The following is a 22,047-nucleotide window of genomic DNA, read 5'->3' as shown; positions in this document are numbered from 1 at the left end:
TATACATCCCTCACTGATTTGCATGACAGCTTACTCAAGTTCTCCATCCCTTTATCTTCTTTTCAATGTGGATTCATTGAAAATTTCTTTTTTTACTTATGCAGGTTTACCTTTTGATATATTATTCTTTTAAAATTCCACTAAATAAATGCTAAGGTTAATCATATTCTTAAATTACTTTGATGTAGTGTTTGACACATCTGCTCTTTATAACTAGCTCTTTGTTGTTTTTTGATGGAGTTCCCAACAGGTAGAAATGCATTAGCTTTGTGCTTCTTTTATGTTAATGTTAACAAAGAAATTTCTCAGTGCTTGATGTCTCCTTTGTAGTAGTAAACTAAGGAGAAACGCTTCCACTTTGTTAAGTACCTATATAGTTCTCGGCACAATGCAGGGCAATTTCCCAAAAGTACCTCTTTTCATTTCCACTGACACCTTGCAAAGTAAGTTTTAACCTATCATCTTTCTAGAAACTCAGACTCAGAGAAGTTAAGGAGTTCATTCAAGTTACCCAACTATCAAGTGATTAAATGAGGATTCAAAGCAAGGTGTGGCCCTGGCCTGTGTGGCTCAGTTGGTTGGAGCGTTGTTCCATATAACAAAAGATTAGGGTTCAATTCCCAGTCAGGGCACATACTCAGGTTGTGGGTTTGGGTTCAGTCCCTGGTTGGGGTGTGTCTAGGAGGCAACCAATGGATGTTTCTCCCTCACAGTGATGATTCCCTTCCTCTCTCTCTCTCCCTTTCTCTCTCTCTCTCCCTCCCTCCCTCCCTCCCTCCCTTTCTCTCTCTCTAAAAAAACAAACAACCAAAAACAAAGTGAAGTGTGTCTGTGCCCAGGGCCTGTTCCTTATTCAGAATATACTATGCAATGACTACGTCTAGTCAGGAAATCCGTAGGGTGTGCCTGCCACTTGCCTTCACAAGGACATGCGCCACGATGCCTCCTTCAAGGATTTTGAACCCAATGTTCTTCACACGGTTGACTCTCAATACAAATGTATTGAAAGAATAAATAGAAGTGTGGACAACTATTGTTTTAGCCAATAGTAGCATTTTAAAATCATCTTACCTTATTTTCTGATTGTTCTAGGACAGTGAAAATCCCAGATTCAGCTGAGGGGCTTGGATTCCAGATCCGGGGATATGGCCCATCTGTTGTGCATGCGGTAGGAAGAGGTGAGTCCATCCTGTGTGGTAAACAGCTTTCCAGCCTGTCTGGTGTTTTTTGCTAAAGAAGATTATGTTTAAAATGTGTATAATAATATTGTTATGAATTTTCTCTGTCATATTTTTATAGTACTGAGTCAATGGTAGTATATTCCTGAAATAATATATTTTTTAAATTCTTAAAAATTGTAAGGCATATGTATCATTGTTAAAAATTTATAAGCAGCCCTGGTGGCTGGTGGGCCTCAGTGCATTGAGTGCCAGTCTGCAAACCAAAGGGTCACTGGTTCGATTCCCAGTCAGGGCACATGCCGGGGTTGCAAACCAGGTCCCCAGTAGGGGGCACACGAGAGTCAACTACACATTGATGTTTCCCTCCCTCTCTTCCTCTTTTCCTCTCTCTCTTAAAATAAATAAATAAAATCTTTAAAAAAATTTATAAGCAAATGATACCTCCTAAAATCACTTTGCTCTGTGCTTCCATTTAGCCAAAGGAAATAATTTGTCTTTTTCTCTGACAGCAAATAATTATATTTTGTTAGTAATTCAAAGACATGACTTTTTAGGTTTAAGAATGATCTGTGTACTTTATAGCCTGTCAGTAAATGATTACTTTAAGTATTCCTATAAACCATGCATTTTATAAACCATAAAATGCATTTTAAATTAAATAATTTTAGTGACTAAAATCTTTGTTTATATTTTATTCTCTTTTTGTTTGGTGGACAAATTAGCTATTGGTAACTCTTGTGTTATAGGTACTTTTAAGTTTTCTACTAACATTGTGATGATTTAAGGGAATCACTGTTTAAATCTCATATTGTCGAACATAGTGAATAACTTGGGGCTGTAGCAAGAAGTCACTATAAGTGTAAGAGGCCATTTGTTTATCTCATCAAGAGACATTCTTTACTTTTGTTACAGAGAAATGCAAACTGTGAAGCACGTTAAGATGATCACCCAAACATTAGACTGGAAAATTTTAGGAGGGCATTGTTATCTGAATCAAATTTATCAAGAACATACTAGATTAGATTATAAATATGCTTTCATTAGTGTTTGTATGAGAAAAATGAATCTTATTTCAAAAGCTTGTTTTTTCCACTTAGATTTTTAAAATATGCGGGTTAGTGAACATTTCAAAAAACTAAATAAATAAAACCTTCCTAACAACTAATTAATATTATCAAACTGACATGGGATATATTTTATACTAAAATGGGACATTTGATATGTCAAATATCTTCTTCATTTTTACTAAACCAAAATGGAGTAAGTCACACGACCACTACTAGAAATAAGTGCAAACCTGAGCGAATCATGTTGAACCTCCTTCCCTAGTACAGTATCACCCGGAGAGAAAGGTTCTCCCTTTGGAACTGTGTGATAGGGCACGCCCACGTCTGGTCACTGTGCTCTTCGCTTCTGAAGAGTAAAAGAAATGCTCCTGTGCGTTTCCTTTCAGGTGTATATCAAAGAAACAGATATTATTCAGTGATTTCTTTTTGCACTGTAATTTTGCCATAAGAAAAAGAGACTTTCTCCTCCATTTGCCAGTTCTTTTTCACGGCCACCACTAGAGTTTATCACTCGCTGGAATTTCACCTTTGGAATCTAAAATTCCAGTATGCCGATTTCTGATGACAATCTCTTATTTTTGTCTCATCAACTTTGATGTTCTGAGATTGTTTTTCAATTCAGTTGGTACTTCCATTCTTCGGATCCTTCTCTTTTTCTCCTGGTTCGTTATACCTCTTAGGACTCCACTTCTTCCTTAGCTAGCCTTATCCCCGCCACGGGCCACTTCAGCCACTCTTGCTGCATCATCAAGATCCCCTCCTCCTTATTCCTCAGGTGCAGCCAGGCCGTTCCATTTCCGGTAGATCTAGGCCAGATCAACCTAAGCACCTTCTTTGTCGTTCTCCTGAGCAGCTAGGAGAAACTCATAGGCTTGGGATTAGTGTCATCCATCCCAGTTCAGTCTTGTCTTTACTGGGCCCGTATGACTACTCCACAATCTGCATCTGTCTCTGTTCATCTCCCTCTTTTTCTCCTCATAGTTGCCACCTGTTTCCCCTGATGAACTTCCTTTTTCACCTCACAGACAAATTCAGGTGTGAAGCCCTCCAAGCCCCACACCCTCCTTTTGCACACGTGTTGCTTGCTGGGTCGCCACCAACTTTTCTCCCATCCTAAAGGAAGAGGTCTTCTTTTCTCTTGTCTGGAGTTCAAGGTTAATCTCTCCACAGACGTTCTGGATCCCATCCCTTCGATCCTCCTCTGGAGTGTTGAACTGTCAGAGCCCCCTTTCCATAATTTTCAATCTTTTCTCTTCATTGGATTATTATAGTATAGGATCAGTTCTTTCCTTCTAAAATAAACAAAGAAACAAAACCATCTTAAACTAGAACACAAACACAAAACCTCTCCTTTATGTTCTTCTCTAGATCCTTGCTACTCAAAATGTGATCTACAGACCGACAGTATTGGCACCACCAGGGAGCTGGTTAGAAATGCAGAATCTTAGGCCCCATTCAGGACACACTGAGTCAGAATCTGCATTTGAATCAGATCCCCAGGTGATATGTCTGCATGACAAAGATTGAGAAGCTCAGCTGTAGACTAATGCTGTAATAACTTTTATTTTTATCATAGACGAACTTCCTGAAATACTGTCCAAGATTTTCTTTCACCTGTCCTTCCTCACTTCCTATTTGAACTTTAACCCAGTGCTGTAGACATCTCCTCCCCCCTCTCACCCATGACTCCAAAATTTGTCTTCGTGGATTTCACTGGGAAATATAATGGATATTGATAATCCTTATCTTGGTTGAGCTTTTTCTGCCATTTGTTTAAAGTGACAACTACCGTTTGTGTAAACCATTCATCTCTTGATTCCTGAGATGGTAATTTTCAGACTTTACTTCTACTCCTCCTCTGCCTGCTCTTTTAATCTACTGAGTTCTAAACTGTTGGCATCCTCCTCCCTTCTCTGCCTTCTTGTTCTCCATAAGCAATCTTTTTTATCCTCTTTGCGGAGCATTTCTACATTCCTATTTCCAGCCCAGACCTCTTTCCTGAGTTCTGTAGCCTAGATCTAATTGTTTATTATACACGTAATGGCCCTTGGGCACCTTAACACTCAGTATTATCCTCTCACACTCCATTGACACTCGGCCCACTCAGGGGCCAGACATATCACCTGGGGATCAGATCCTGTCACTTTGCAGCTCAAAATTCTTAAATGTTTTTCCTCTACTGTAGATTGTTAGGTTCAGACTCTGAGGATCTCACACAAAGCACCTCGGGCCTCACAACTTGACTCTGCTCTGCTCTCCAATATTTCTTTCTGTTCTAAGTTCACACTCTCAACTGCTTACATGTTCCCAAATGTCCATGTTATTTCTCAGCTCAGTGCCTATTTTCAGGCTGTTCTTCCTATGGGGAATGTCCCTAACTCCACCAAAAATCAGTTCAATCCACAAAAGGCACTTAATATTTCTGGGAGTGAATTTTAGTGAGAAGACAATTCTTGACTATCCACAATGCCCTTCTAGATGTTTACTAATTCTTCCATGGGAGAAATTGCTTATAAAGAAAGGCTCTTTTAACATACTTGTAAGTTTTATAGTAATTTGTATTAATTGTATTGATTGTTTTTGTTAATGGTGCTTTGTAAATGTTGATTTGCTCAGAATACCAAATAATAATGATTGGAAGACTCTGAATATTTTTAAAAGATTTTATTATTTATTTTTTAGAGAAAGGGGGAAGGGAGAGAGAAAGAGAGGGAGAGAAACATTGATGTGTAAGAGAAACATCAATTGCTTGCCTCTCGCACACTTCCAACTGGGGACCTGGCCTGCAACCCAGGCATGTGCCCTGACCAGAAACCTAAATGGTGACCTTTTGGTGGTTTGCAGGCCCGGCACTCAACCCACTGAGCCACACCAGCCAGGGCAGTTCTGAAAATCTTAATTCCCTGGTATGATATGACACTTCCATATTTAAGTCCATTTCTCTTCAAATAAATTATGGACAGTTGATGTTATCTGATTAATGTTATTCTCTATCACTTCTCTGGTTCCTGACCCTTTGTACATATCATGAGTTAATTTCCTTAGCAAAGCCAAGTCCACTTGTAGTTGCTAATTGACTTGATTTTTTTACTTGAGAATTTCTTTTAATTGTTGGCATTTTTAGAAATTAAAATGAATACTATTTTTTATTTAATCTTTATTGTATTTTTTCCATTACCATTTATTTAGAGATTTTTAAACTAAAGAAAGATAAATAAGGCACGTTTCTAGATTTCTCATTTTGCTATTATATATGCATATTTCAAAAATTAGATTGACTAGACATTTTAAAGGGAAAATAACTGATTAGCATTAAAAGGTTACTTTTCAATATCCCTTCAAATTAATTTACAGGGAGGTGGAAAATTATTCTGTTTATCACAGCTCGAATGGCCTGTTAAATAGCAGAAAACTTTTGAGAGGGCATTGCTATCAGAACCAAATTTACCAAAAACACCCTAGTTAGATCTTTATCATATTTTAACATGGCTTTCCTTATTGCATATGTAATAAAAACAAATATGATTCCTAAAATTAGTTTTTGGCGATTTTTTCATTTGCATTTAAAGGAACGGTGGCCGCGGCAGCCGGTCTTCACCCTGGACAGTGCATTATCAAAGTCAACGGGGTCAATGTCAGCAAAGAGACGCATGCCAGCGTCATCGCGCATGTCACAGCCTGCAGGAAATACAGGAGGCCAATGAAGGTGAGCTGCCTCTCCGCTTATCTCCATCTAATTCCAAACTGGCAGAGAAACCCCAGGGGACAATGCAGGACCTGCGGGAGATGTTTGTGGTTTCCACTCCTAGGCTCACATTGAAGCACAGCAGTTGTAAATCTCAGCATGATTGCTTTATTGGCATTGTAACAGTTGATTATGCTTAAATGGTTACACTTTATTGTTGCAGTGTTATCACCTGTTTAAAAAGTGCTCTGGTGCATTTCCATTTTCATTACTATTTGAATTTTTAAATAGGCTAACTTTTTCAAAATAAAACCCAAAGCTTTGAACTGCTTTCTTGACCCTCGTAATTACTTTAGAATATAGAATGGTCTTCCTGTGTCTCTATATATGAATTATAAGTGCTTACATTGTTCATTTTTAGAATTTCATGAAAAACAGAACTTGTGGGTTTTATGGGGTCTGAAATTGATTTGGGGTATATATATTTAGGCAATTGAACTTAGCTCTGCAAAGAAAATACCTAAATGTACTTTCATTATTTAAAATTTTCAGCACTGTCCTCTGATCCAAATTTCAAGTGTTATAGAGAAATAAAATTACAGTATAAACAAAGCTTATGTCATGAGGCACAAGTGAGTATTGGACTAAAAAAGAAAATTCAATTAAATGCAAAAAGGTTTTAAATGCAAAAAACTTCAAAGGAGAGGTGTTGTGTATTTTCTGTCATGTATAGTGAAGTACTATTTTCTGGACTTGAGAATGTGACTGTGTCCAAACCAGAAAGATGAGTAGCTATTTTCTTATAGTTCGAGCATGGTACCCTACAAAATACTGAACATACAAGAAAATAGCTCATCAATTTTTCTTACTAATAAGGTCAAACTAGCATAGCAAATTAGAATTCACACATTGATGCATAGGTTCTTCTGGTTGATAGTAAGTAGTTTAATAAATATTTATTGAACTGTATTATTGAAAGAATTTTTTAAAAGGGCATTTCTGAAATTATCAAGTCATTCCTCTTCCGTCAGAATTTTAATAAGTAACCAAATTGATTTGACTTTTATTCCTTTTTATTTTTTTCTGCCTGCCTTCTTGGAGAGGCGTTGTTGATCAATAAAATGATTAAGAAAAACAATAAATGGAGAGAAAAATTTACTAAATGAGTAGCATGCTCTGATAGGTATCCATTGCCACAAACGGGCTATCCCACAACTTGGTGGCTTAAAACAGCAGTGATTGATTATTTCTCTAAAACAGCAGTGATTGATTATTTCTCTTGATTCTGCGGGCTGATCGGTATTGGTTCCTGTGAGGGCCCTGACCTGGCCACAGGCCACTGCTGCAGGCCACCTCTCACTCCAGACTACACTGTGTGGCCTTCCTTTGCAGTCATTAGCAGGTTTTCCTTTTGGCGTGGCATTTGGATTTCAAGAGGGGATGTAACTCTCTATTTACATCATACTTCTAATATCCCTTTGAAAAGCTCAGATCACATGACCAAGCCTGGGGATAGGGTGGGGAGGAGTTACCGAGTTACCATAAAAGTGTGGATGCTGGGGGATATGGGCCATCGGAGGCCACAGCAAGTTACCAAGATGGATTCGGATGATCAAATAGGAGCTAGCATTTTAATGATGCATAGCAATAAAACAATTAAACACAATTGGGAAGTTAATGATACAGGAGAAAAATGGATGGTACAAATTATATCATACTTCAGTAGCACAATTCAGTTTATCATCTTACCTAGGAAAAATTTAAACTTAAAGTAATATAACCCTGAAAGCATTTACTTGATAGCCATTATCTCTTTCCTTAGCTAAATAAGACTGGACCTGCTATTTCAGTGAAAATATGGTATGATGTATGACGTGGGATGATTAAAAAATAGTTACATCACTTAGAACCCAATAAGATGAAAGATGTTCTTCCAACTTTTTTTTGTTGGTTTGATTCAAAAAAGCATTAAATGTATTAAAATACAAGTGACTGTTAGGAGAGCATTTAAATAGTTTGTATGATTATAGATGAGTGGTTCTTTAGAAAACTGTTTAACAATTATTTATTAAAAATGTAATTTATAATTTATTTTAAGATATACTTAAGGAATTTAAGTAAGACATTTGGGAATGTATCTTACGCAAAAACATACCTTTAGAAGATAAAATTTCAATCTTTGAAAGGTCAATTTGTTAATAACAATGGTTGCCATTGTCTTTCTTTTTTCAAATTATATTTTATTGATTATACTATTGCAGTTGTCCCAATTTTCCCCTTTCCCCCACTCCCTCAGGCAATGCCCCCGCCATTGTTCATGTCCACGGGTCATGCTTACAGGTTCTTTGGCTACTCCGTTTCCTGTGGTGCACTTTACATTGCCACGGCTATTCTGTAACTATATATTTGTACTTCTTAATCCACTTTCTATTCGTTTCTCGTGTTGATTTTCTTTATTTTTCAAATGTTATTGTTTTTTCAAACTAAAAGGGAAAATAAGATTGTCAGCTCTCCTTCTGAAGCAGGTTTATAAAATGGATGTGTGCTTTAGGAAGGAGTACTACCTCTGAGGTTTTTTCCTTCCTCATTTCCAGCAAGATTCCATACAATGGGTTTATAACAGCCTTGAGAGCGCTCAAGAAGACCTTCAAAAATCTAACTCCAAACCCCCTGGAGATGAAGCAGGCGATGCTTTTGACTGCAAAGTGGAAGGTGGGTTCCTTCTTTTCTCCTTGTTTATAGTAGTATTCTCTTTCCACGTGCCTGTGCCTACTCCCAATTATTGGAAATCTCTTATGTTCAAGCCACTTCTTTTTTTCATTCTGGAATGTGAAGCTCTTTGTAAGTGTAGTTGACATACACTATTATATCAGTTTCAGGTGTCCAGCATAGTGATTGGCCATAATTTATATACCTTACGATGTGATCACCATGAGAAGTCTAGTAACTATCTATCACCATACAGTATTATTATGACATTATTGACTGTATTCCCTATGCTGTACATATATCCCTGTGACTAATTTAGAGCTATAAGTTTGTATCTCTAATCCCCTTCACCTTTTTGCCCTTCCTCCCATTCAAGCCACTTCCTGAAGTCATTGTCAGCAATAGATGTCGTGTCAAATGAGTAAGTAATAATAGCTTATAGCTAACAGGTAATAACTACTGCATTTTGTTAGTCACTTTATTAAGTGTTTTCATGGATTATCTCATAAAGTCATCAAAAAAGAAAATCTCATAAGGATGGTACCATTATCACCATCCTCCTTTTATAGGAATAGAAATCGAGGCTACGGGAGTTACCCAAGCTAGTACAAGGAAGGTAGAATGAGGATTTAAACCCAATGTGTTTCTTTGTTTTGAGTTTAGATGTTGTGTAGAACTTCCCTCTCTAATGTGGTTTGCAGACCACCAGCAGCAGCCGCAGCAACAGCTCCTGGAGCAAGAGAGAGATGCAGAATTTCAGTCCACCCCAGATCTGCTGACCCAGAATCTCTGTGTTAATAAGATCTGATCTGAATGCACACTAATATTTGAGAAGCCATAGTTTAGAAGGCCCACAGTTCCTCTGGAAATAATATCTTGATTCAAGTAACATCTTCTGTATTCTGACACTGATAGTAATGAAAGAGGCAAACTAATGTGAAAATGAGAGAAAGAAAGACCTTTTGATAAGGACCCATCATTCTGTTTTCTCTGTGAAGCGAACCAGAAGATTGCTGTATCCAGTGGCTTCTTTGCCAAGGGGGAAGGGGCCCAGGCAATTACTTTGCATTTGACAAATGCCTTGAATTACTGTTTCAGAAGTTTTTTAACAGAAACCCTTGAATCTTCTCTTCCATTTTCCTGGTATCTATTCACTCATATATTTGGTGGGTGTCTCTAAATTTTTAGTGTAGCTTTAGTTTCTTCTAAACCAGCCTAGGTAGAGAATTCCCTATACACACTGGCAACGATTATAAAAATTAATACAAAAAGCAATCAACATAATGTGTGACATCATGCTGTTTTCCCGCCACTCCTAGGCGGCCACTTGTTCGGAGCCACTCAGTTCATGGACAGCATTAGAAATATACAACCTCATTAGATCAGCACGCTTGTTATGATGAATCAACTCTCATTTGCTTAAAACAGGATGAACCTCAGGACCTTACCCTGAGGCTCTTATTCCCCATTTAGACTTAGTTGTTGCTAATCCTCATTGCTGTCACAGTGAAAGGGTGAATATGTTGATGAAATGCCCTGGAAGTTGATTTCTGGGCATCAGAAAAGTTGACTTTTCTGGGACCTAGTTATTTTAAGGTAAAGCACTTTTCTGCTTTTGTCTATTTTATATTTGCTGCTTTCACTGTTCTAGGACTTAATTCTTTTAAATAAACTAATCTGTTTTTACTTATTTAACATTTAATATTAGGTTTCTTAGTGTTTCTTACTTAAGATTTTAGGTGTGTGTTTTTGTGTTTTTTACTAGCTGAATGGTTGTAGGCCAAAGCCTATAAGAAGACATTTCATATGCAAATGTTATTATAGTGAACGATGACAAGTTTCCTCAATGAGCTCTTTCCAGAAGATGTTATTTGGGAGAATTCAGGAACCCTCTCTGCTGAAAAAAATGATTATTTCATCTCCTTTCTGCTTCTTCAATATGTCTTTATGTACTTTTTCCTGCCTTCAGGGAATATTCATTCAATGTTTAAGGCAGTTTTAAGAAGGCTGACTTTAATTTATGCATGTTTTTAATGAGAAAATTAAAAATTGTGTGTATAATGTTTAAATTGGTGTAAATAGGGATACATATGGTCCATAGATCAACATGGAGATGCAAAGATAAGACTAGTCATGTTAGAATGGTGTGAATTGGATCACTCAAGCATCTTTTAAAAAAATGTTCATTTAAAAAATGTTAACAAGGATAGATGCTTCATTTAGCACATCAGATTTAGCCATCCTATAAAGAACTCTTTAAAATCATTCAGAGACTCCAATTATTTGCAAAGACTAAGGAACCTTGCAATAATTTGCAGATTTAAAATTTTCTTTATTCCAGAAGTAATTGACAAGTTCAACACCATGGCCATCATCGACGGGAAGAAGGAGCACGTGAGTCTGACAGTGGATAACGTGCACCTGGAGTACGGGGTCGTGTACGAGTACGACAGCACCGCTGGGGTCAAGTGCAACGTGGTGGAGAAGATGATTGAGCCCAAGGGTTTCTTCAGCCTCACTGCCAAGGTAAGGGTGATTCTGGGAACAAGGGACTGTGTTCTAAATAAAGCAACTGAAACCCTGCCCCACTCCTGCCTTAAAAAATGTAAAGAGTTCTGTAGGTTTCAGCCATCAGTCCATTCGACTTATATTTCCCCCCAGTACACTCTTCCTTTTCATTGATATTTTTTGGAGCACGGTGTTAAGTTACATGGGACTCTGGCCCAGGGGAGTGTTAGTTGATTTGGCAAGTCTCCTCTGCATTTAGTAAGTTTGCTGTTTGTTAATTCTGCATCATGTATGTATTTCACATGGTTTTCACAACACATGTGCCTTTTTAAATGTACATAATCTTCTGAAGAGTATTTGAAGTCATGAAATACATCACAAAACATTTCAAATTCTGCAAGTCTCAAGTTTATTTCATAAAATTTCATGAAGCTTAGAGATTATTTCTGCATAGATCTTCAGACATCTATGTAATTCTCAGGAGTAAAAATATCATCCTTAGTTCTTAGACTGTAGCAAGACAGGGAGAAAGGAGGTGAGTCTTCATCCAAATGTATAAATAATGGAGGGACTGAGAGGGGATCCTGTGCTTGCTCTCCACGATCCTTCCACAAGGGAAGTCAGTCAGACTCCTACGGGACCCTCCACAGGCTAGAACTTTAGTGTTGTGTTTGGTTTTGTATCACCCATGGGGATTCAGGTATTGCAAGTAAGCAGTGTGACATAGCTCCACTACCTTTATTTCTTCATCTGAATTCTTGTTTTATATATGTGTAGTGAGATAGACTAAAAAACATTTACAGCGTGTATGTTTTAAAATTTTAGTGGGAGAAAATAATTATAGGAATATAAATGCACTATTTCAAATATAGTTCTTTTATGTTTTTGTTTTCTGTTCTGAAAGTCAACTTTAAAAAAAAATCCCATTATTCTGATTACATTTACCACTGTGTGTATCTATTGATAAAGAATATATACTTTAAAATGCAATGCCTTTCCAGCTGCATTATACTGTTAAAGGGGATCCATGTAAGAATTTGTGATCAAGTTATTGTAATTATTTTATCTCATTTTCTGGTTATTTCAAATTTGCAAAATTACATGGATTATTTTGTATATGACAACTGTATAAGTTAGTACTATTAAGTATTTCCATTTCATACATGAAGAAAAGAAAGTCAAAGATGATAAAGGGAACCCACATTTCTAGACTAGTAACTCACACTCCGTAATAAGTAATGGATTAAATAAATAACTCATACTCCACATTGTGCAAGATGGAAGAGGAGGTGATGAGGGAGTTCAGATAAATGCCATCTATACCTTTCTCACAAAATCTTAAAAAATGTTATCTAAGGGTGTAATCAATCCTTGTGATCTTTGAACAATCGAAAATGCTACATATAAATATGACACATAAATAATTCTCAATTCATTGGAAATTCTCAGTGATCCAGGGTGTATATGTGTTTATATGAGCACATGTGTGTTCACACCCACACACCCACACACCCACACACCCACACACCCACACCCACACCCACACTGCCTTACCATTGGTTCAAAGAGCCAGAAAGATGTACTAATTGAACACGTAATAGGATGCTTTTTATCAGACAGAGCTCAGACACTGCAGGTAGCATTGATTGTTACTGTTGCAAGAGAACTTCTCATTTATTCATTCCTTCAGCAAACATTTGTTAAATGCACTCCGTGTACTTGGGCAAGTAAGGAAGCTATTGTATTGTTTTTCCTTAGTTTTTATTTTTCTATAAAATTGAGAAAAAATGTTTTGAGTAACATAACAGGTATTGTTTTTCCACATCAAAGTGTACTGATTTATCCAGCAAGGAGTCTGAGAAGTCCACACGTCCACTTCAGGGAGCCTGTTAACACCCAGCAGCGGGCAAAGCATAAGATGCCCAACACGCAAGCCCATCACTTCACTGCCAGGGCTTCCCTGAACACGGAAGTCCTAGGCACTTGTAAGGGAACCATGGGGCAGTCACCTGTGCTGTGGAATTGTGAACATTTTATTTGGTTAATTTTAAAGGTTTTCTTTTCTTGTTCTGTCCTGTTCGCATGTGTGCTTGTGTGTGCGTGTGTGTGCGACTACAGATTCTTGAAGCCCTGGCTAAAAGCGATGAACATTTTGTACAAAACTGCACCAGCCTCAACTCTTTAAATGAAGTGATTCCCACTGACCTTCAGAGTAAATTCAGTGCCATTTGCAGTGAAAAAGTTGAGCACATATGTCAGAGAATATCCAGTTATAAAAAGGTAAAAGTTCTATGTATGTATTTTACATATAATTGTTATTAAAATTATTATTTAACCATCAAATTTAATTCAATTCCTGATATTTTAGTTACTTATTTATGTACCAATTTATTGAAATGATAACATTTATACAACATTTTAAAAGTTTTTAAAATGCCTATAAATCTATTACCTCATTTGATCTTTGCAAACCTGTAAACCAGGGCATTATTCCACATTTTCCAAATATAATAACTGAGGCTTAAAGAATTATGTTACCTACTAGCAAAAGATAGAGTTGGGCTTTGAATCCTGGCCACTCAATTTTGAAGTCGACTTTTAAAATTACACTATAGTTCTCCTTTTCTCTCAACAGAGGGGTCAGAGACCTTACTCAGAGTGTACATGGAACATTGGCTGTTTTAAATTGATCAACTTTTTCATTTATTTGATACCTTTTATTGAGCACCTTTAATATGCCAAGCACTGTCCTTGGGCCCAGGAATATGGCAGCAAAAGACAGAAGATCTTTCCTCTCGTGGTGCTTATGTGCGAGTGGGCGAGCAGCAAAGAAGTAAACAAATATCCTCAAAGCGGGTATTCAGATGTTGAAAAGAGGAAATGTAAAGAGCAAACATTTATGAGGAAGTCAAGATGGGGAGCTATGGTGGGAAGTGCCCAGATGGTAACTTTCGATGTGGGGGTGAGGTGGGGGGTGGCTAGAGAAAGCCTCTTTGAGAAAGCTTTCACTGAATGACAAGCCGAATGACCTTTGCATTATTTTTGACTTTTAACCAAGTCACTATAATCGGATTTAAATGTGTTGTCATGGTCAATAATGCATGAATTAGCTAGCATTAAAAACCTGAAGTTCCACTTCCAATAGTTAATTATTACTGTCACTATACAAATACACCTTCTTATCATCTATATTAAAAAAATAAATATTTCCCTTGAACCCCATATTCCTCTCTGCCTACACTTCCATTTCTTTGACCTTTGTCCTGAAAAGAGCTGCCTACGTGGGCTTTCTGCACCTGCTGTCTCCCTCGCCTTTCCTTCTCAGCTCAGTCAAGTCGGGCTCCGGTCCCCTCTGTGTAACTGAAATGGCTCTTTTTTAGGTCACCAATGACCTGTATTTTGCCAAAGCTCACCCGCTGTTGTCACTGTATGTATAATAAAATAATTGTTGTCTGTAGCCACAATATTACATTGTGTTTACTTGTGTTCCCCACAAGAGCATGAACTCCAGGCGCGCAAGAGCTGTAATTCTAGCATTTAGCACAGGATCTGAAATAGATGCTTCTTGTCATAGTTTTGAACGAATGGATGTTGGTTAAAATGAAAGAAGACAAGAGAAGCATAACTGCCTACTACGGTAGATGCTTTGGCATAATATCAATATATTATAAAATTGATGTGAGCCCTTCTGTGTGCCATGGGAGTTTTATCTGAGATTTTTGGCCTCCTCTGCAGTGGGAAAGAACTTCTGACTGAAGTTTGCATTATTACTGAATTCATTAGTAACTATTTTAATAAGTATCCTGCATTTCAGTCCATTTCCACTTAAGTCCTACTATGTCCTAGAAGTTCACTCAGCTATATAGCTTCTGACATGTAATTATATGTATATTAAACGTGAAAACACAATTTAATGTACATGTAAGATAGTTCATATTCTAATGCTGAGCAGGTATTTTCAAGATGTGATTTTTGATATCATATCTTTTTTCTTGAACTTTACCTATAAAAGTTAGCAGTAACTAGTATCTATTTTTATCCTTTTCAATGCCAGAATTACTATTCTACTAGTAAAATAAATAGATAGGCTCCGATTATAGTTTTTGAGCAAAAGAGAGCATAGAGCTGATTTAATCCCTTATTGTACTAAGAATGATAAAAAGACTGTGACTCACCCAGCATTGCTTCAGGTACTGGGACAACATAACTACAACACGAGTAGCTGGTGGCCCTTGTTGCTTCGTTTGTTTTAGAAACTGGGATCCCGTTCAACTTTAGGAGATGGCCAGGCACCGTGCACAAGACAGATACCAGCCTTGCGCTCCTGGAGTTTACCATATGCTATGGGAGATAGAGATCAGCAAATTATCTGTAATTATAAGGGGGGTTACAGTTGCTATAAGCTAGCACATAACCAGAGATTCTGAACCTAGACCAGATCTTTGAAGGGCCCCTTGATGATTTCATGGAACTTAAAAATGCATAGGAGTAAGTTTGGCAATGAGGGGAGGAGAACATTCTAGGCACCCTGACTAGTGTGTACAAAGCGAGAGAAGATGGTGTGTGAGAGGAACTGAGTGAAGACCAGAAGGAGCGCAGGGAGCAGGGGAAGAGAGCTTGTAAGATATATGAGCTAGGTGTGATTAGACTTCGGGCGGTTGTAGGGAACATGGCAAGGATTGGATGGATTTGGGTTGCAAGGTTTTAAGCGGTGGAGAGGCTATCTTAGAAGTCGTGTAAATCTTTGAGTATCACTTTATTCTCAATGGCATAAAAGCAGAGTCCACTCCAGTCCTCAGGCTGATCCTGACCCAAGTGCTCACCAGTGATTAACTGAAGGTGTGGGAAGTACAATTGGTTCTGTCTGTCATCCTGCCATTCTGGGTCAAACGCACCACACCTTGCTGTCTCACCTGCTCAGGTTTGGATTGGCTCTCTGACAGTATTTGGAATAATCCTATCTTCTTCTGCCCTTGACCTGACAGCTACCCTATTCTGCCACCTGGCCTCACTTTAAAGATAGAGACCCTCCCTCTACTGGTGTCCCAGGACACTGATTTCTCTCTCAGACTCTCTCAGCTGTTAGGAGTCTGTGCATTTGAATCCTAGGAAGTGACATTGGTCACCTAATTTCTTTTAGCACCTACCTTGCAATCAGAGTTTCAAAAGAATTATATGTATTTGCTGCCCATATTGCTTTGCTTTATTAAAATGCGTGAATTTTAAAATAACAAATTCTAACAACTTATCATTTATTTCGCTTGTTCCATTTGACATGATTTAATTTTCTTTTGATTTTGCTGTGGATGATGGGAATGAAGCGTTTGAGTTATCACTGTGTTCAATGGCTGTGTATTTCTTCATTTACAGTTTTCTCGTGTACTGAAGAACAGAGCCTGGCCCACCTTTAAACAAGCCAAATCTAAAATATCTCCACTGCACAGCAGTGACTTCTGCCCTACCAACTGCCATGTCAATGTGATGGAAGTTTCTTACCCTAAAACATCGACCTCCCTGGGGAGTGCGTTTGGTGTTCAGCTGGATAACAGGAGGCACAATTCTCACGATAAAGAAAACAAATCTGAGCAAGGTATGTTAGCTTTTGAAACTTGGCCAGATCATGAAAAGTAATTTCATCAATCATAATTGTTCCCACGTCCCTCACACTGGATAGATTTCCGGGGTGTAAACAAGTCTGAGCTTTTGTAAAGAAAGATTCTTTACTATGGTCATTTGGATAATTATGTATAAGCATTTACAGAATGAAAATGGGGCATGCCTTTTTATTATTTTATTTTTCTTTTCAGAAGAATGACTGTTCTTGCCTTTCTTACACATGATAGGCACAAGCTCATTTTGCTGTGAAAACCATTAATCTGAAATGACTCTGTTATATGAGAAAAATGCAGACGCATAATGTAATTCCCACCTCCTCAGCAGGATGTGGCATCGAGCTGCATTCCTCCCCTTGAATCGCAATTTCCCATGCGTTTTAACTCCTCAGTGAAATTCAGTATTGGGTTGGCATTTTATCGGATGTAAGCGTGGCCCTCTCAAATGAATTGCCCTGCGTTGTGAGTGTAAGTTAAAGGCAGTAACTACCACTGTGGAATGATTTTACCTCCTCAGGGAAGCTGAGCCCTATGGTGTACATTCAGCACACCATCACAACCATGGCGGCCCCCTCAGGCTTGTCTCTGTCACAGCAGGACGGGCACGGGCTCCGGCATCTGTTAAAAGAAGAAGACCTGGAAACCCAAGATATCTATCAGAAACTGCTGGGCAAACTTCAGACCGCACTGAAAGAGGTGGAGATGTGTGTATGTCAAATAGATGAGTACGTTTCTTTCTTTATTTTTAAATGTAGCTGTAGAGAATGAGACTTTCGGACATTTATCCCTCTCTTTAGTTTTTGGAAGTGGAGGAGGCTTTTGCTAGCCATAGAGATCCTCTTCTTTCTAAGAACTGAGAAATGATAAAACATGGCAAATATATATGTATACACACACATATACACATATATATGTATATATACACATATATTTTAAGAAAGCTTTAAATACCAGGGAAGAGAATGAAAAAATTTTATTGTAAGGCAAACACTAAGTAAGTTTTAGTGTGAGTATATTAAATTGAAAAATACAGTTGAAAGAGTATGAACGGTGTGCGAGGGTTTTGCAGATGTAGCCTTTACAGAGCAGGCACAGAGTTTGGTGTGCATGCACAGGTAGGTGTGTAGGAGAAACGTGAACTCTGACAAACCCTTATACTTCTTAAATGAGTAAATCCAAAACATCGTGTCCTTTGGACCAATGACCAACACTTTTTTTCACTTCGGATTGAATTAGTGGTCCAACAAGCAGTAACCCAAATAGCTGTGCCAGTAATTTGAAAGATTTTACCAAGTAAGACAAAGGAAGTTAATCATAACTTTTCTGAAAAAAATCAACTCTGAATCTTATTGAAGAGTTTGACAGTTGGAGAATTGCCTGAGCCCTGCAGTGCCATTTGCCACATCCTGGTGTGTGATTATGTGTCATATCTAGTCAAGGCAGCTCTGTGTGGTCAAAACAACATGTAGGGTAGCACAGTGTCTCATGTATACAACAGGACGAATAATAATAACACATGACAAGCTTGTGGTGACAGTGATTAAAATTAATACAAAAAGCAATCAACATAGTGTGTGACATCATGCTTGCTTGCCATTCGAGGGGTTGAAATTATTGAACATGCCCCAAAGTGGTAGAATCTGAAAATGGTATAAGCACCGTTAATCCTCTTTTTATTGAACCTGTTTGTGAAATTATAGATTTACATTGCCGTCAGGTGTTGTTGTATAGTCTGCTCACACCAGCATCTTCCCACACTCCCGTGGGTAATTCAGTTTCGACAAAATATTTAGAGCTTATTCTAAGCCCTTGTTGCAGTTAGATACTAATGAGGTTTTAATTGACATGACCTCTGATTTTACACATCTTAGACACTTAGAGATCAAAATCACCATATTGGATGCATTCTTTCTGTAAGATAAATACTATATAAATATTTACTATTTACCGTGATATTTTTCCTGATGTTTTAATGAGTCAGTTTATTACAATTTTGTTTTCCTGTCTAAATCTGTCTAATACTGTCTAATTCTGTCTAAAACACTAAGTTTTAAAAATGATGTAATATTTGTATGTTATATTGCAACTGCCCCACTCACGGGTGAATTCAATGGTTTCAGGTTCCTGAGAACAGGAAGCTATTTTTAAACAATTATATGATACTTTTGAATTATCTTAGAATGACCATGTGACCTTGTAACAGAGAAATTTATATTTTAGAGCATTGTATTTTGCTTTGTTTAATAAATCAGATTTCCTTATATGATTTATTCCATATTCGAAATGAGTTTTTTCCTCTGAAATATTTAGGAAGTGCATACAAGAAGATTTATAGGCAATAAGGCCATAAATAGTGGCATTGAATCATGTATCCTAGATCTCAAAGGGTTTTAGGAGAACATCTGGACCAATCCCATACTTCCAGTCAGGCCAAGAATTCTCATTCCTACTCTTCAGAAGGGGCCTGTGGCAACGGCAAGATTACTGATGTGCCTGAGTGCACGCTGCGGCAGAGACGACGAGGTCTCCAATGCACTGACTACTCAGCGCTGCCTGGCAGTTTTCCAGGCTTTGTCCATCTGTGTTAAAATTTTGACTTTTTATTTCTAAGTTCTGCTAATGTACTAGATAATATTTTTCAAGAAAACAGTTAGAGCCAAGGAGCTCCCTTTCCTTGGTTTAAAATGCTATAGATTTAAAGCACTAGTTGCAAAAAGGAGGATATTTATTATCCAAAACTGCTTAAAGTGATTACCTATTTTTACTTAAGATTTACCAACTCCGTTCTTTTAAAACCCTTTACCCAACTGGGCATGTTTAGTAGGAAAGTGACATAAAACGAGCAAATGATTTGAAAAACTCCTCTGTGTGCACCACATAATTTAATTACAAATATAAACATGTTCCACATAATTCAATGCGCAGTATAATCACTTTAAATAGTACAGTTGTCCAAGAGCCTGCATTCCCCATCGGCCCCAGAATTCAGAGAGGCTGCAGTGCAGTCCAGCTTACCACATCATGTGAAATGCAGGTTACCAAACAATTTTCTCACTGTGCAGTGATTATTCTTAGTCAGATATGGAAATCTCTGCAGAGTGGAGAAGCAGACCTCAGATCCTTTGCCAAGTTGTAAGAGAAACTGCCTCGGAACACCACATTGCTAGCCTTCCCGGAAGTCATTCATTCCTGTGAAAGGGCCTGTGGAGGACGTGTCTTCCTCAGGAATCTGGTCACCCTTGTCATGTGGGAACACTTCTCCTAGAAATACAATTTTAATTAGCATGTAGGCGTTCCGCTGAATCCTCCTGTTTTGTTCAGGTCCAAAGATGGAACTAGAGATGAATTTGCTGTCTAGTACCATGAAATAAGGCGATGTTATGGGTTAAATCAAGATTGTGCGATTCCTGTTTCATGGTGGGACACTAAATATGTTTGCCTTTTAATGGGCTACTTTCTGATTAATGACACTTAGGTACTAGATGTAAATAAAGGGGAAAATAATTTGTGGACAGCCTAAACTTTCTATGGTATTTCAAAATGCAGGGAGGTAAGAAATAAAGAGCTTTGGGGGCTAATTAACATAGGAAATTTGAGAACAAACTTCATTTTAGAGGTGCCCCACATCCCAGGATTGAGCTATGAACAAACCACATTGCAGGACATTCAGCAAGCTGGGGGTTACAGATGCTAATGGTAGGGCTGTGGTGGAATTAACTCTGAGGCTTCCCAAGCCTTTTCCTGGCAAATGTGTAAAAGAGGGCACAGCGTCACAAAAACTAACGTTCATTGTAGGTACTTGTGCCCCAGGCACAATGTGTCACTTTAAGCACTAACTGACTTAGTTCTCACAGTCCCTCTGTGATGTGGCTAGTGAACTACTGGGAAGTATCGCAGACACATCAAACTTAAATTTCTTTCCAAAACTGAATTCTAGATTTCTCCATACTCAAATCCATTTCAAGCCCTCCTCCTTCAAGGTCTTCCCTTGCTCAGTGAAGTATTTCCCATCTCTTCAGTTCATGAAGCCAGAATCTGGGTCTCATTTTTGACTCTTCCCTTTCCTTCCCCTTCACCTCCAGTACTCCTTCAAGTTCTATCAGTTATGCCTCAGAATGTATCTACTCCATCACCTTAGAAGGGGACACAATCATCCCATTGCATGTGCCCACTGTAGGAGTTTCCAGCAGTGCCTCTCTCTGATACATGTGACATTCACCAGTGCCACAGGGTCTGTAAAGGTAAATCATGCTAGTTCCCAGCTTAAAACCATATGATGGCATTGCAGTGCCATTAAAATAATATCGAATGAGTCATCATGGCCTGCACCGCTGTACATGTGCTCCTGTCCTTTCTCCAAGTAAACTCAGTTCCCTAAACTCCTGCCGCACTAGCCCCTTTCTGTCCCAGGAAATTGGCAACTTGCCTGGTCAGCCCTGCTCCCTGAGGTCTGTCTGTCTGGCCTTCTAGGCACTTAAGTGTCGGGCTAATGGCCCAGGTGCGGAGGCTCTGTAGAATAGATACTCCCATGTCCCATCACTCACATCACATTTCCTTAGACATCTGCTTTATGTACAACTCTTTTTACCCACTTCCTTGTCATGTTAACTCAAAAGCCTCACGACAAGGTTTCTTTCTTGCTCACTCTCCACGCCTACCTGGGTTGCAGGGTCTCTGCTCCACAATGACCTCCCTCAGAATCCAGGCCCTCAGCCCTCGTCACTGGGATGTCTCTGCTTGTCTCAGCAGGGAGAGGGAGCGAGGCAGACCACATGGGCAAAAAGGTGTCCACCTGGAAGGGACCCATGTCACCTCCACTCACAATGAAAGCAAGTCCCGTGGTCATTCCCATCCTCACAGGCGTCAGGGAGGCCACCCAGTCAAGTGCCCAGGAGAGCTGGGATGTGGGGGACAGCTTTAGTGACCACCTTCCTCCCTGCAGAGTGTCCTAATGACATGAAGGGAGAGGGTGTTCTGCTGCATTTGGAAAGTATATGTATGCAAGGGGGAACCCAAATCTAAAATGAGGATAATAATAATAACAATAGTAACTTCATAAGGCGGTTTTAGGGATTGAATGAATTAATGTCTGTTAAGTACTCAGCCTAGCTAACACCAAATGTTAGCTATGATATGCAAAATACAAAACTCTATTAATCGAGAGCACCAGGAAAAGACTGACTTGGAATGGCAGTCTGCTCAGGATTTTAATTCAGAATTAATGGACCTACAGTAGGTAGCTTAATATTATATAAGAGTAAAAGTAAAGGAAGATGTTTCTGGAG

The 22,047-nt window shown here is 38.4% G+C and overlaps 1 protein-coding gene across 1 annotated transcript in view; it reads left to right on the top strand.

Annotated features, from left to right (window-relative positions):
• PREX2 (phosphatidylinositol-3,4,5-trisphosphate dependent Rac exchange factor 2) overlaps window positions 1–22,047 on the top strand; it is a 223,257-nt gene that overhangs the window by 110,675 nt on the left and 90,535 nt on the right. Inside the window, exons 19-25 of the mRNA XM_024572341.4 lie at window positions 1,093–1,178; window positions 5,818–5,954; window positions 8,528–8,645; window positions 10,984–11,168; window positions 13,269–13,430; window positions 16,521–16,740; window positions 17,280–17,487. Of these exons, the coding sequence (XP_024428109.2) occupies window positions 1,093–1,178; window positions 5,818–5,954; window positions 8,528–8,645; window positions 10,984–11,168; window positions 13,269–13,430; window positions 16,521–16,740; window positions 17,280–17,487 (1,116 nt within the window). The remainder of the gene's footprint in view (window positions 1–1,092; window positions 1,179–5,817; window positions 5,955–8,527; window positions 8,646–10,983; window positions 11,169–13,268; window positions 13,431–16,520; window positions 16,741–17,279; window positions 17,488–22,047) is intronic.

The sequence above is a fragment of the Desmodus rotundus genome, chromosome 8 (assembly GCF_022682495.2).
Source record: "Desmodus rotundus isolate HL8 chromosome 8, HLdesRot8A.1, whole genome shotgun sequence".
Lineage (NCBI taxonomy): Eukaryota > Metazoa > Chordata > Mammalia > Chiroptera > Phyllostomidae > Desmodus > Desmodus rotundus.
This window is presented reverse-complemented; position numbering and strand designations above follow the sequence as displayed.